The 11,860-nt window shown below is 43.4% G+C and overlaps 7 protein-coding genes across 7 annotated transcripts; 4 read left to right on the forward strand and 3 right to left on the reverse strand.

Annotated features, from left to right (window-relative positions):
* Window positions 1-84: 84 nt before the first annotated feature.
* Window positions 85-2,477, reverse strand: V1512DRAFT_270536 (ADP-ribosylation factor family-domain-containing protein; the record flags this gene model as incomplete). The annotated part of the gene is made up of 9 exons (XM_066917609.1): window positions 85-118; window positions 168-292; window positions 343-471; window positions 518-580; window positions 632-687; window positions 740-767; window positions 816-928; window positions 1,631-2,336; window positions 2,421-2,477. The coding sequence occupies 9 exons, from the start codon at window positions 2,475-2,477 to the stop codon at window positions 85-87; spliced, it is 1,311 nt and encodes a 436-aa protein (XP_066772020.1).
* Window positions 2,478-2,679: 202 nt separating this feature from the next.
* On the forward strand, window positions 2,680-3,451 carry V1512DRAFT_260892 (uncharacterized protein). The gene is made up of 3 exons (XM_066915949.1): window positions 2,680-2,879; window positions 2,931-3,155; window positions 3,201-3,451. The coding sequence occupies exons 1-3, from the start codon at window positions 2,778-2,780 to the stop codon at window positions 3,426-3,428; spliced, it is 555 nt and encodes a 184-aa protein (XP_066772021.1). The 5' UTR covers window positions 2,680-2,777; the 3' UTR covers window positions 3,429-3,451.
* Window positions 3,452-3,636: 185 nt separating this feature from the next.
* V1512DRAFT_275270 (uncharacterized protein) lies at window positions 3,637-5,474 on the forward strand (the record flags this gene model as incomplete). Its single annotated transcript, XM_066917820.1, has 6 exons — window positions 3,637-3,764; window positions 3,817-3,920; window positions 3,971-4,130; window positions 4,179-5,271; window positions 5,321-5,426; window positions 5,471-5,474. Exons 1-6 carry the CDS (start codon window positions 3,660-3,662, stop codon window positions 5,472-5,474), a joined length of 1,572 nt encoding a protein of 523 aa, XP_066772022.1. The 5' UTR covers window positions 3,637-3,659.
* V1512DRAFT_132580 (uncharacterized protein) lies at window positions 5,428-7,189 on the reverse strand. Its single transcript, XM_066912968.1, has 5 exons — window positions 7,168-7,189; window positions 6,824-7,117; window positions 6,510-6,777; window positions 6,263-6,461; window positions 5,428-6,217 (listed from the first exon to the last, which is right to left on the reverse strand). Exons 2-5 carry the CDS (start codon window positions 6,870-6,872, stop codon window positions 5,525-5,527), a joined length of 1,209 nt encoding a protein of 402 aa, XP_066772023.1. The 5' UTR covers window positions 6,873-7,117; window positions 7,168-7,189; the 3' UTR covers window positions 5,428-5,524.
* Window positions 7,019-7,479, reverse strand: V1512DRAFT_206028 (uncharacterized protein; the record flags this gene model as incomplete). Its single annotated transcript, XM_066913375.1, has 3 exons — window positions 7,019-7,117; window positions 7,168-7,250; window positions 7,302-7,479. The coding sequence occupies 3 exons, from the start codon at window positions 7,477-7,479 to the stop codon at window positions 7,019-7,021; spliced, it is 360 nt and encodes a 119-aa protein (XP_066772024.1).
* Window positions 7,480-7,592: 113 nt separating this feature from the next.
* Window positions 7,593-10,321, forward strand: V1512DRAFT_236628 (uncharacterized protein). Its single transcript, XM_066914124.1, has 3 exons — window positions 7,593-9,903; window positions 9,952-10,054; window positions 10,100-10,321. The coding sequence occupies exons 1-3, from the start codon at window positions 8,074-8,076 to the stop codon at window positions 10,108-10,110; spliced, it is 1,944 nt and encodes a 647-aa protein (XP_066772025.1). The 5' UTR covers window positions 7,593-8,073; the 3' UTR covers window positions 10,111-10,321.
* Window positions 10,322-10,505: 184 nt separating this feature from the next.
* On the forward strand, window positions 10,506-11,856 carry V1512DRAFT_270539 (nucleotide-diphospho-sugar transferase; the record flags this gene model as incomplete). Its single annotated transcript, XM_066917610.1, has 3 exons — window positions 10,506-10,529; window positions 10,591-10,647; window positions 10,702-11,856. 3 exons carry the CDS (start codon window positions 10,506-10,508, stop codon window positions 11,854-11,856), a joined length of 1,236 nt encoding a protein of 411 aa, XP_066772026.1.
* Between the last annotated feature and the right edge of the window lie 4 nt (window positions 11,857-11,860).

The following is an 11,860-nucleotide window of genomic DNA, read 5'->3' on the forward strand; positions in this document are numbered from 1 at the left end:
ATCCGGCAAATCCCGAACTCTCTACATCTAAACTCTTCCCTTTCTGTTCGTCATCGTTGTCGCGTGTTCGTTATCAAATGCACCTCACAGTTGCTCCTCTTTGATGACCTCGACCAGCCTGTTGAAAGTCAGCAGAATCATTCGTCTTTGGCTCGATTTGATCTTACCAATCAAGTCCTTCAGTCAGGCCCTCACCTTTGATGGCGCTACATGCAATTATACTCCAACTTCGATCCTTCATGCCCACTAATTCTAATGCTTGTGACACTTCCGCCGATGTCATTGCTCCTGGCTGTGCCTGTTAGACCTGTCAAGTGTATTATTGATTATTCCTGAACGCACCTGATCTTGCTTATTTGCAAACACAAGCAGAGCTGAATCTGCTAATTCTTCTTCACTCAGCATCTCTTTTAGTTCTTCCTTACTAGTATTGATTCGATCTCTATCTGTGGCATCAACAACGAAAATAACCTGTTTTTGTCAATAAAAGCTTTATTCGTGCCGCAACCAGTCTTACTGCTGCTGTGTTTGAGTAGTAGCATCGCCAATATGGTCGTATGCTAGTTTGTCCGCCCAAGTCCTTTCATCCATTAATACTTCACCCTAGTCTTTAATATAACAATGTACACACCCAGACGTTAAATTTCAGATTCTTGTATGTCAATGTCTCAACGTTAAATCCGATTGCTATTTCCAGTAAGCGTTTGTAATCAAACCCACCCCTTTATCAATTGCATACTCGGTACTGTTGTGATGACTTCTCCAATCTAACATCTGTTAGTATACGACTGCAGTAAAATGCCTACTTTGCTGACCTGCAACCGGTATAGAATTGTAGTTTTGCCAGCACCATCAAGACCCAAAATCAAAATTCTGATTTCTTTGTCTCCACCCCATAATTTTGAGAAGACTTTACCAATTACTTGACCTGATTTTGTTTAAGTCAATGCTAGATTGTTTTCGTATCTGAACTTACCCATTGTTGAATAATATGCCGTGAAATGCGATTATGACAAATAATATACACTGAACAAAACTGCTAACTACTCGCGCTATTGAAATCTGGCAAACTTGATACAACTTGCCTGTATAAAAATATTAATACTGATCATTCTCATTAAACAAACAGTTTGGCGGCAAGCATAGAGTGATTCCCTGCATGTTGTTCGTTGCGCACTTCGAATAATAAATAAGCAGCAACCAACAGACCATCCAGATATCCATTCTGAATGCAATTTTCAGGGTAAAATCATAAAATAATAGCATACCAAATTATCAATAAAGATGAACTGATTGTGACAAATGCTTTGTATTGTTCTGTTGAATCAATTCGATGTAGATTGAAACGTTGTGCACTACCTGACTTTTAACATGTGGCGTCTCGAGGTAAAATCTCAGATTTGTAACGACGGGCTCCGAGCCACATCCAACACCGACATCATGCATGATCTACAATTCAGACGCTTTTTGTGTAGATTTCATTGTAAAATTATATCAAAACGTGCTATTCTTAATTATGTTATACTATTCGTGACAGGGGTCGTTATATTCGACAAAGAAAAAATCATAACGAATGTGAAAACTAACGCAAAAGTCATTCCAAAAGGCTGCATTCATTACTCAGTCCTACCGCCTTCACCTAACGCCTTTGTCCAGACCTCTTTACTCCACAGCACCGTCCGGTCGCGTAAACTCTCAAACGAGTCTAGGGCTGGCCGGACGTCAAGAAAGAAACTGGGATATCCATCCGGTTCTGGTGGACCGGAGTAGTAGTCAATAACATACCGAATTTCTTTCTTTTGACCATCACCAGTATATCTTAAAACAGTCCAATCGTGACGATCAAACGGAGGCTCTGTGGCAAATTTGGATGGATAGATGAATCCCAAAGCTTGAAACATACGTGCCCGTGGCGACATCGCGTCTGGACGGCCAGTGAATTTCAATAGCCGTGGCTGTTCTTCCTTCGTATACTTCTGCTCCCATTTTAGAATTTCACTCCATGCGCCCTCGTTTAAAAAGTTATGAACATCGACCATCGCAGGTACATCTTGCTCGGGCGTATCTTTGTGACCCTTCCGGAACATCGCGTTCAGCATTTGTTGCGGACTGGGGTACTCCCATAATCCACTCTTTGGATCATCTCCGCGTGGAATTGACGACACAGTTCGTTCAGTCGGTAAATCAATCTTTTGGCCCGGAACTTTATTAGTAGCCGATAAATTATACGGCATGTTTGTCCGAGGGTCTAATTTGTCGTGATCTACCGGGCATTTTTCAGGATTATCTGTTTTTGTAAATTTTGAGTGATCTACTGGACATTTTGCTGCTTCATCCTATATACTCACTCAGCAAGATGCTTTCAAATATGAGGCGCGTGGTGGTCACTCAATCACTCTCATTTACCACAAAATACTTACCGAAACGCCTGCAACTTTATCTTTTGTTCTACTTGACCAGAACGGAATCCAGACCATTGTGTAAATTGGTGAAAACTCCAAGTATTGTAGATCTTGACGAATTCTTGAAATTTAAGTCTCGAAAGCAGCTTCTAAGATGATTCAATGCCATAATGCGTGACGCTTATGGCTGTAAATAAGCAAAGTACTGTACGCTGAGATATTTGAATATCGGGTCAGATAGCATAATACTGACCCGTTATTAGTACAACTCCCAGCAGTTTACTTCGCCATGTCAAATACAAAGCAAGGATTTCTGTCAACGAAGTTATTTTTTAAGTGCGAATTAGTGAGGAGAGTTTGCGTATAGTGTGCGTTATGGAGGTTATATCTCGAGAGTTTTCGTCGTCTCCGCTGTATGGAATGCCAACTGAACAAATTTTGAAACGCAAACTGACAGATGATGTGTGTTCCAGCAAAGTATGATTTACAACAATTTTGTGCTTGGATTGCAATTGACTGGATATATAGAAACGAACATGCATTGGGATATCAATCTCACAGTCAGGAATGAAATTACCGGCTTTGACCGAGTACGAACCAGAGCTCACGAACAATGATGAGAATACAAAGGTGCTTGCTGAATTGTACAATAATAATGCAAGCATACACATACAAAACAATATACAATTGCGGCCAAAGAGCTATCATACTAATATAAATGCATTCACTATTCGGCAACATCAAGTCCTTCAAGTACGTTATTTCTTTTGATGTCCTGGTATAACTAACCCAATATAGTCGGTACGAACCAATCAACAGCCGTATGTTCTACAACAAGACAATATGAAGGACTTCAGTGAACCATACGGAAGTATAAGACCAGACGAGGATGTCCGGTCTGATACCATTACACAGAAACGGGCAGGGAAAGTAACCTACACGATGGGGTACCGAGCTGATTGCGAGAAATGCAAAGCAAAAGTACGAGGGCATTATTCACATTTTGTATATTCAACCGAGCCATAATAAATTACCGTGATGTTGATGTATTTTGTATGTAACTAATCGATGCGTATGTAAACAATCGTGTTCCTATGACCGATTTATGACACTTTTACTACTGAACCGTTTGTAACATTATTCTGGGGTGAGCACGCATCAAGCCAGCGCCACACCGATTGCGGCTTTCAAATTAACAACCTTAACGTTTGATCTTGTTTTGTTTCCACTCGTCAATAGATTGGCAAAATCTGAGCAATGGCGGCTCAAATATTTGTTGATGCCAGCGGAAAAGCATTGAAGTTTTATCTTGCGAGTGGGCTGACTGTTGATGACAAAGAACGACTAGGAAGTCTAATATTTGTATGTGGTTCTTGCCAATTTGTATAGCGGCGTGGGTTAATGTGATCGATAGAAACATGGAGGGTTCTGTGTAAGCGCACCTAGGCAGAACGTTCGCATTATTTCAGATAAACGTGTGTCTGACCCTTTACTTGACGCGACTGATGAGTTTCAGAAGTAGGATTTTATTGGAAACAACGATCAAAGACTGACTTACGACGCGACAGGTATCATTACAGTTACATTGACGACAGTGTCAATGAGTCCAGGCTGCAGGATATGAGTGAATATTACTTTGAAAATGACGATGATGAAGAATACGAAGAAGACGGGAATGACCAGCAGTCTGTAATCCATCTAAATATTGACACGCAGGTATTAGAGAAGGTAGACTATTACGGCTAGTTAATGTTGGGTAGATGTTTACATTCGCAGGCAGTTGAAGATTCCCAATATTTGGAGGAGCGATCGGTAACACCTGAGAATGTGGACCAAACATTAGCCGCTGCTTCGCGTGATAGAGATCAAATGCTTGCCCAGGTCTCGCCAGATTTGGAGCCAACAGTTGCTCCTGAACCAAATGCAAATGATCTAAGTGAGACGCAGTCTCATATGTTCGCATCACCAGCGGCAACATCTGAGACATGGCCTGATTCAAGCCAAGAATCTGTTCATATCTCACATGAGTCTGTTCTGCAGCAATCTGTGGCTCCGGATCCAGATCAAACACTTGTTTCAGGGTCAACCTCCCCTGATCCAGATCAAACACGTATTCCCGCATCACGGTCGCCTGAATCAGAAAGATTATTTTCTCATGTATCGGCTTCGCCTGATACAGAATACGAAATGTTTAAAAGGGAGCTTCCAGAGAGTTCAGCTCGAGAATCGCCAAATGCTGGTCAGGCAATGAAAATTGCACAGGCAGCACCTCAAATCCAAGACTCTCCAATGCCGTCAAGTGTTGAAAATTACGAGCTAGAGACAGAGTCGAGCATTGACAAAACGAAATTTGACCTGGCTACAGAATCACTGCAACATAAAAGAGAGTCTTCTCCAGCAACTTCAGCCAGAAAAGTAAACTTACTCAAACGCAAACGGTCTTCTCCCAAATCTGTTACTGTGCAATCTTCAGTCAAGGGTACGCCGATCAGATCTCTCACACTACCAAAGCTGTTGTTTGAAGACGGTTCAAGTTTATCGACTGAGTTGGATAAATCGGACGTTCAACACAACGCTGAAGAAGCCTCGAGTCAATCCGACGATAGAAAGGAAACTTATTTTGAGTCGATACGATCTACACCTCCATTGGCTTTAGAAGACTTTGAGAAAATGGATATACTGTCGCACTTGGAACCACCAAAGAAAACCGTACACGATCAAAAAGCCCTAGTTGGATTAATACGAAGGTGGGAAGGCAATTACGGTCTTAAACAGGAAGAGTTACTCATGATATTGCATCAAACTAGTTTTAATCTAGCTCTGGCCGCGGACATACTCGAACACGATCTGGTTGATACTGAGAATTTCGGTACGTACTCGACTAATTTCCATCAGAGGACTATGCTGACAAACTACAGAAGTGCCTAACGATATTCCAGGCACGTTTACGGCTATGGACGACATAGGTTTGATGTCTGATGAACGTGAAGTTATGGATCAATTAGTTGCAAAGCATGGCAAGAAGTATGTCCAGTTGCGCAAGTCGTACTTGTCCTACTACAAAGCAGTTGAGAAATTTGCACAAAAAGGCAGTAACGGCGAGACTCATTCATACAGATCATTCAGCCCTCAGATTTCACAGACGCCATAATTTGCTGACAGTATTGCATTTTGCTAATTTCCATCGCTCTCCGGACAGTAGCCAGTATTGAACATATGTGTTTGATGTCGACTATCTCGCCCGATATCTCTTGTCGTCGCAAGTCTGTCTCTAAAATCAAATAGTCAAGTATTTCAAACATGTCGAGCTTCAGATCGTCTTCACTCACAGATGCATAGTCGTCATGAACGAGAGACAACCTGCTCCCAGCTAGCAAATTTTTTTCTTCGATTGCAGTCACAATGCTATTCAAGCTGTTTATAACTACCCCGAGTTTTACGAGTGCTAGTTCAAAGTCTTGCTCGAATAGGCAAGCAGTGGCACTCAAGATGTACAGTCTAGCTTTCCAAAAGCTGACGATTTCGTTGGTGTCCATGTATTGAGTTATCTGTGTTATGCAGGAAGTGCGGGGAAAGAACGCTGAGTGTTCCAGCTTGCGGGTTTGTGTTGATCGTGCAAGGTTTACAGCGAACGAACCTAAAAATAAACACTTCACGTAGTCGTGCAAGATATATGCGTGCTGTATGTCAGACGTCACGGTGTGGTAAATAGACTGAGCTGCTTCATAGACGTTGTCGAATGTCATTCCACAATAAAATTCTAAACTCGGAGTTGCTTCATAACTCTTTGCAATCCATGCATCTGTTTTAAGCACCTGCTCGCTGTTAGTATATACCCTCGTCTCGAAAACCGCGTTTACAATAAATTTAGTCACTGTGGCCAGTAAATGTAGCACATGCTCAAAAAGCGCTTCTCTTTTGGCAGGTATAAACTGTGCAATATACTCTTGATCGTCTCTTATTCTGGCAATCATAGACTGCAATAATATTAGTACATGTGCAGCCTCAGTCGTCGCAACGGCATTGCGACCTAGTTCTGCATGGGACTGCGCATGATATCTTATCTTTCGTCAGCAAACGCAATCAGAAGTACAGAACAGTCAATACAGCATATAACACAGTTTAAAGTAATCAGGGACGTTAGAGTCGCGAACGCCAGTCGCAATAAACTCTCTAGATAGCTGATAGGCAGTAGTCATTCGAGGGCAGCACAGACTCTTCGACTGTTGTTCCAGTCGCTGCTGGCAAAATTGGATGCACAGACCATAAGATTTGTCTAAATACAGTCTGCGCACGGTCGCAATCGCCCAGGAATGGTATTTGTAACAGTCGACGTCTTTGTCGGATTGGTACTTGCTCAAGTAGCGAAGTATTGCTTTGATGTTAACGCTTGAAACAACAGAGAGCAGTAGTGCATTTACTTTCGTACTTTAGCCGAGAGAAGTCGTTCATTTGGTTGAGTGAATCCATTCTTGTGAGTAGCAAGTTTACAACAAACGGGAGAGGGACAGGTTAAGAATATCTTGCTTTGTGCCCGATTTGTTGACACCAGTCCAGATTGAAATGTTTGCGTCTGTAGTTTTGCCAAACTTAAAATTATCAAATATGCTATTCATCTAACCAAATGTATCATCCCACGGCTCTTCATCGTCTACAATGACCACAGGCTTCTTCTTCTCCAACAGGTTTTTTCGGCATAGTGGACATGTTGCATGCTGTCGGTGCTGTCAGTACTGAGATTGCATAATCAAATATGAAAGCCTACCAGTTTCAACCAAGGTCCGATGCATTCCAAATCAAAATGATGCAAATCATTACAGGGTAACTTCACGACGAGTGGATATCTGTCTGCATCATCGTCAGTCCCACAACAACCATTTTGAACAGCATCCAACGAACCATCAAGATAAGGTGTACTACAAATAGCACAAGTATCGTCCTTTTTTAACTTCTTTTTGGGAATTCTGTCTAATCCGTCGAGAAACTCCTGCGATACGCCGTCCGCTTGACGAGGCGGATGTAATGCGTCCTCAAGCAGTTGCGACGATAACTGTTCTAAAATCTGCGAGTCTCCCATCTGTGTGAACGCTCTGCGAAAGTTAGATTATAATAGAGTGTAAACAGTATTACGTACTCGGCAAACGCTCGATATGCTTCACTGTTGGGCACCGCATCTGCGCCAGAAGTACTGGTCGACCTTCCTTCAAAAAACTCATTCAACTGAGGATTCAAATGCAATAACGTCGGACGCTCGCCATCAGATTCACGGTCTCTCGCTGACGAATGGGAGATGTTATGGTCCTCTGGCGAGTCAGCAAACAAGGTTCTAAATCTACTGATCAGTACTCACGTTCGTAAGTCGCCATTAACAAGTAAAGTGTATTTGTTTAGCAACAAAATTTACCACAAGCAGCTTGACTTCTTACTGACGATATATTTTGATTATTTGAAGCAGTTAACTAGCCTTACAGACAAGTTAAGTCAGTCAAGTTGGGAGTTCGATGTTCAGCCGCACGTTCATCATCTGGAGCATCATCTCTGTACATGTCTCTTCAAGATTTACACACAAAACTTTTCTAATACTGTCTTGATTGCTCTGTATATTATAATTGAAGGTGCGATAGGTTACTTTTCTGGTTAGTAGTATTAGTATTAGTATATAGCAGCAGAAATGGACCATCATTCTTCACAATCCTTCGCACACTCGCCTCGATCATCACCTTCTGGGCGCTCAGTGTCGACTTCGGCCTTGAAGACTCCTATTAGTACTTTATCACGATTAATTGCAGCTCGTGAAGGAAGAAATGTGACTGGCGACAACTTTACAGCTTTTTCAAGTCAACATCCGGCCAGATCAGACGGACTGAATGAATTATTTGACTTTCTGTACACTCGTGGGTTTCTTGAGGGTGCGTGTAGTGACATCACAATTAGCGCTTTCAACAAAAAATATAATTTACATCGCTTGATACTTGACCGTTCGCCGTTTTTCTCATCACTATTTTCGGGGCCGTGGAAAGATTCAGTGTGTGAAACACTTGATCTGTCTCTCAATGATCCAAACATGACAATCGAGGCCTTTGAGATAGCGCTTGCACGTTTATACGGACACTATGATTCAGAAGTTGAAGAGCAGCATGCAAGGGCTTTGTTAGCGGTTGCTAGCTATCTTGATATGCAGGATCTGGTAGAAGCAAGTGTGGACAGGATCATTCAAGGTCTGAGTGTCGTGAACTTGTCTACTGTATTTCACTTTGCAATGAGCAGTAACTATGGCAGCGCCAGTTCTCGAATAATAAATAGCTGCAAAAACATTCTGTACTGCGAAGGATGGGAAACGGGAATATCGGGATGGTGCTCGATCCCAACGACAGTGGCCGCAGAGATTCTTTCTGGCAACCCGTTTTTTGTCCCAACAGAATGGGAACGGTGCATGTTTGTGATTGAATTGATTAACTGGCACATTATACATAATGATTCGTCAGCCGAGTCGTCGACAGACGCAACCCCATTGGCAAACGAGAACGACGCAGTCAAGACTTCAGACTCAAACACAGATTACGAGAGTGCGATGTTTGGTATTGAGCCGCTGCAAAACGTCATGGAGACTGGGATTCATTATGTCCACTTCACTTTTGAACAGATCCAAATATTGGACAGGTTAAGAGATGTGAACTTGAATCGTGTGGTGAGTGAAAAAACGCTTCGGGATGCAGTATGGGCGAGTTTATCACTTAAACAGAAGGTACTGGGTTGCTTTCCAAATGAAGCAAGTATTGGATTGATAAATAAAGGTCCGCTTCCCGAAGATAAAGGCGGATTTATCATTCCGTCTACTGATGAGACTACGGTTGGTGTTGCATCAGTGTCTGCGCTTGCAAAACAGAAGTCCGAAAAGAGTAGCGATCACGAAGCTGGTGGCGACGGAGATGGTGTCGGGTGGACTTCTTTTGCGCCTTACCGATTTTCACTTGAGTTCAAAAACGTGTCAAAGTTGCGAGAAGATAAACGGGTGTATAGTGACACGATCTGGTACGCGGGCTCGTACTGGAACATTTACATTCAAAAAGTCAGGCAACGAAAGTCTGTCCTGCAAATGGGCGTTTATCTTCACAGGGCCAAGACTAGCGGGCTGACTTCGCTTTCAACGAAAGATCCGGATAATGATTTGTCCATGTCCATGAACCGGATGTATTTTTCCGATGACAATAGCGTGAATGAGTTGGTGCAAGAGTCTGATGTGACAGGTGGGGTTACGACGAACATGTCCGTGCGGTCTAATGTCGTTGACGCCGACATTCCATTTGGTGCTTCTCCCCGCGCGGTTCAAACACCGACAAAATCGGTCTCAACGTCGCAGTCTATAGCTATGCCGGAATATCTTGATATGCGACCACAGATACTAACGTACTTTAAAATATTTACGCCGTCGAAAAAAGGAAAGCATGCTATTACTTGTTTCTCGTCAAGTCCAGACTACTTTAATTTTTCGCAGTCTTGGGTATGCAGATATCCAGAAGCTTGGTAGGGAAGATGTTAACATGGTTAGGGCTGGAAAAGTACGACTTTGTGTGCTGCTGTTGACGAGCAGCATTTTTCGGGAGAAAGCAGTAGCGAATCTGACGTAAACCTAAAATTTATGATTGTTCTTGGTTAGTTTTTTATGGTTTTCTGTGAAAATCATTAACCAGTTTTAGGAAAAGTATAATCTTTTTTACATCACGCTTATTTCAAGGGATGTTCGGAATAATGTGCCCTTTGTTACAACGCGGAACAGACGCTGACATGCCGCGTCCGCCATAATTGACTAGTTGTGGCATGCAAATTTTATAAGAACCAAATATGAAAATCTATTGCAATGTAATTATAGATGAACAACTTAAATGTTACGGAGTGTTTCAGCCGTATTATTATGATTACTCCTATTCGGGAAATGACGCGTAAACACAAGTTAGACGCGTTCGCCTCACGTTCCGTATCCGGGTAATTAAGGGTTAGGGCTTAAATAGACAGTTGGTTGCAGCAACGTGACAACATGGATCGACAATGCCAACTGAGATTGAACTTCGCACACACATTTTTCAATACTCCAAACAAGCAGAAATGGCTTCAAAGGCAGTTATTCTTGTATGCCGGTTTTATTTGTACTTAATTGAGTTGCTTGGGGGCTAATTTGTTCTTTATACAGGTCGGCGGTGGAACTAGAGGTACTCGATTTCGACCTTTGAGTCTCGATGTCCCAAAGGTAGGTGACCGTAATGCTATTAAATGATCCGGCGTTGAGACTAATGACTCGTAGGTCTTGTTTCCTGTCGCGGGTCGTCCAATTTTGTCACATGCATTGTCGGCTCTGTCTAAAGTGCCAACGTTGAAGGAAGTTCTGTTAATTGGATTCTTTGATGACAGCGTGTTCAAGGATTTTTTGGCTGATTCGGCTAAAGAGTTTCCTAATTTCACGATCAAGTACTTGCGGGAGTACCGCGCACTTGGTACTGCCGGTGGTCTGTATCATTTCAGAGATGCCATCTTAAGAGGCAATCCTTATCGACTGTTTGTGATTCACGCAGACGTGTGCTGTTCGTTCCCGTTAAACGAGATGCTTGAGATGTTTGAGGAGAAGGAAGCCAAGGCCGTGATTCTGGGGACGAGAGTTGATCCGGAAGTTGCGTCAAACTTTGGCTGCATTGTCATGGACCCGCATACTAAAAAAGTTGTGCACTATGTCGAGAAGCCGCAGTCGCACATTTCAAACCTGATTAACGGCGGTGTGTATCTGTTTGACCGCTCGATTTTCGACGTTATTGGTGCGGCCCGCAGCGCTCGTGCAGAGCAGTTTCGCGCTGACCCTATCGACGACGAGGAAGCCGAGATCTTGCGACTCGAACAAGACATTCTTGTGCGCTTGGCCCAGGCCGACGGGTTCTATGTGTATGAGACTCGTGGGTTTTGGCGTCAGATTAAGACCGCCGGGTCCGCTGTCCCCGCCAACGCGCTGTATCTGCAGAAGCTGTTTCAGACCGATATTTACGCGCCGAACCTGGCGCGCGCATCCGCCTTCATCGTGCCGCCGGTGTATATTGACCCGACCGCGACGGTCGATCCGACAGCCAAGCTCGGTCCGAACGTGTCTGTCGGTCCGCGGGCCAAGATCGCGGCTGGCGCGCGTGTCAAGGAAGCCATCTTGCTTGAGGACACTGAGGTCAAGCACGACGCATTTGTGTTGTACTCTATCCTTGCTCGTGGCGTTAAGGTTGGCGCGTGGGCACGTGTCGAAGGCAGTCCGATTACAGCTGTCGACCACCTGGCCATGACCTCCAAGAACGGTGTTCGTGTCCAGAGCGTGTCTATTCTGGCTACAGACGTTGCGGTCGGCGACGAGGTGCGCATTCAAAACTGTGTCGTGCTTCCGCATAAGGACATTAAGGTCGACGTCGAGAACGAGATTATTATGTAAAGCT

This window comes from Lipomyces arxii (genome assembly GCF_038497795.1).
Source record: "Lipomyces arxii strain Phaff 12-163 unplaced genomic scaffold V1512scaffold_5, whole genome shotgun sequence".
In the NCBI taxonomy this organism is placed as follows: domain Eukaryota; kingdom Fungi; phylum Ascomycota; class Lipomycetes; order Lipomycetales; family Lipomycetaceae; genus Lipomyces; species Lipomyces arxii.

What these genes read in the sequence shown, in the direction of transcription:
- V1512DRAFT_132580 (XM_066912968.1), bottom strand. Translation starts at nt 6,872, where the DNA reads ATGGATTCACTCAACCAAATGAACGACTTCTCTCGGCTAAAGTACGAA. An exon ending in CTCTCGGCTAAAGTACGAAA is followed by an intron (nt 6,778 to 6,823) that starts GTAAATGCACTA and finishes TTAACATCAAAG; the next exon opens with CAATACTTCGCTACTTGAGC. An exon ending in CCACAGTGACTAAATTTATT is followed by an intron (nt 6,218 to 6,262) that starts GTAAACGCGGTT and finishes AACAGCGAGCAG; the next exon opens with GTGCTTAAAACAGATGCATG.
- V1512DRAFT_260892 (XM_066915949.1), top strand. Translation starts at nt 2,778, where the DNA reads ATGGAGGTTATATCTCGAGAGTTTTCGTCGTCTCCGCTGTATGGAATG. An exon ending in ATGATGTGTGTTCCAGCAAA is followed by an intron (nt 2,880 to 2,930) that starts GTATGATTTACA and finishes CTGGATATATAG; the next exon opens with AAACGAACATGCATTGGGAT. An exon ending in GGCAACATCAAGTCCTTCAA is followed by an intron (nt 3,156 to 3,200) that starts GTACGTTATTTC and finishes AACCCAATATAG; the next exon opens with TCGGTACGAACCAATCAACA.
- V1512DRAFT_236628 (XM_066914124.1), top strand. Translation starts at nt 8,074, where the DNA reads ATGGACCATCATTCTTCACAATCCTTCGCACACTCGCCTCGATCATCA. An exon ending in TTAATTTTTCGCAGTCTTGG is followed by an intron (nt 9,904 to 9,951) that starts GTATGCAGATAT and finishes TAACATGGTTAG; the next exon opens with GGCTGGAAAAGTACGACTTT.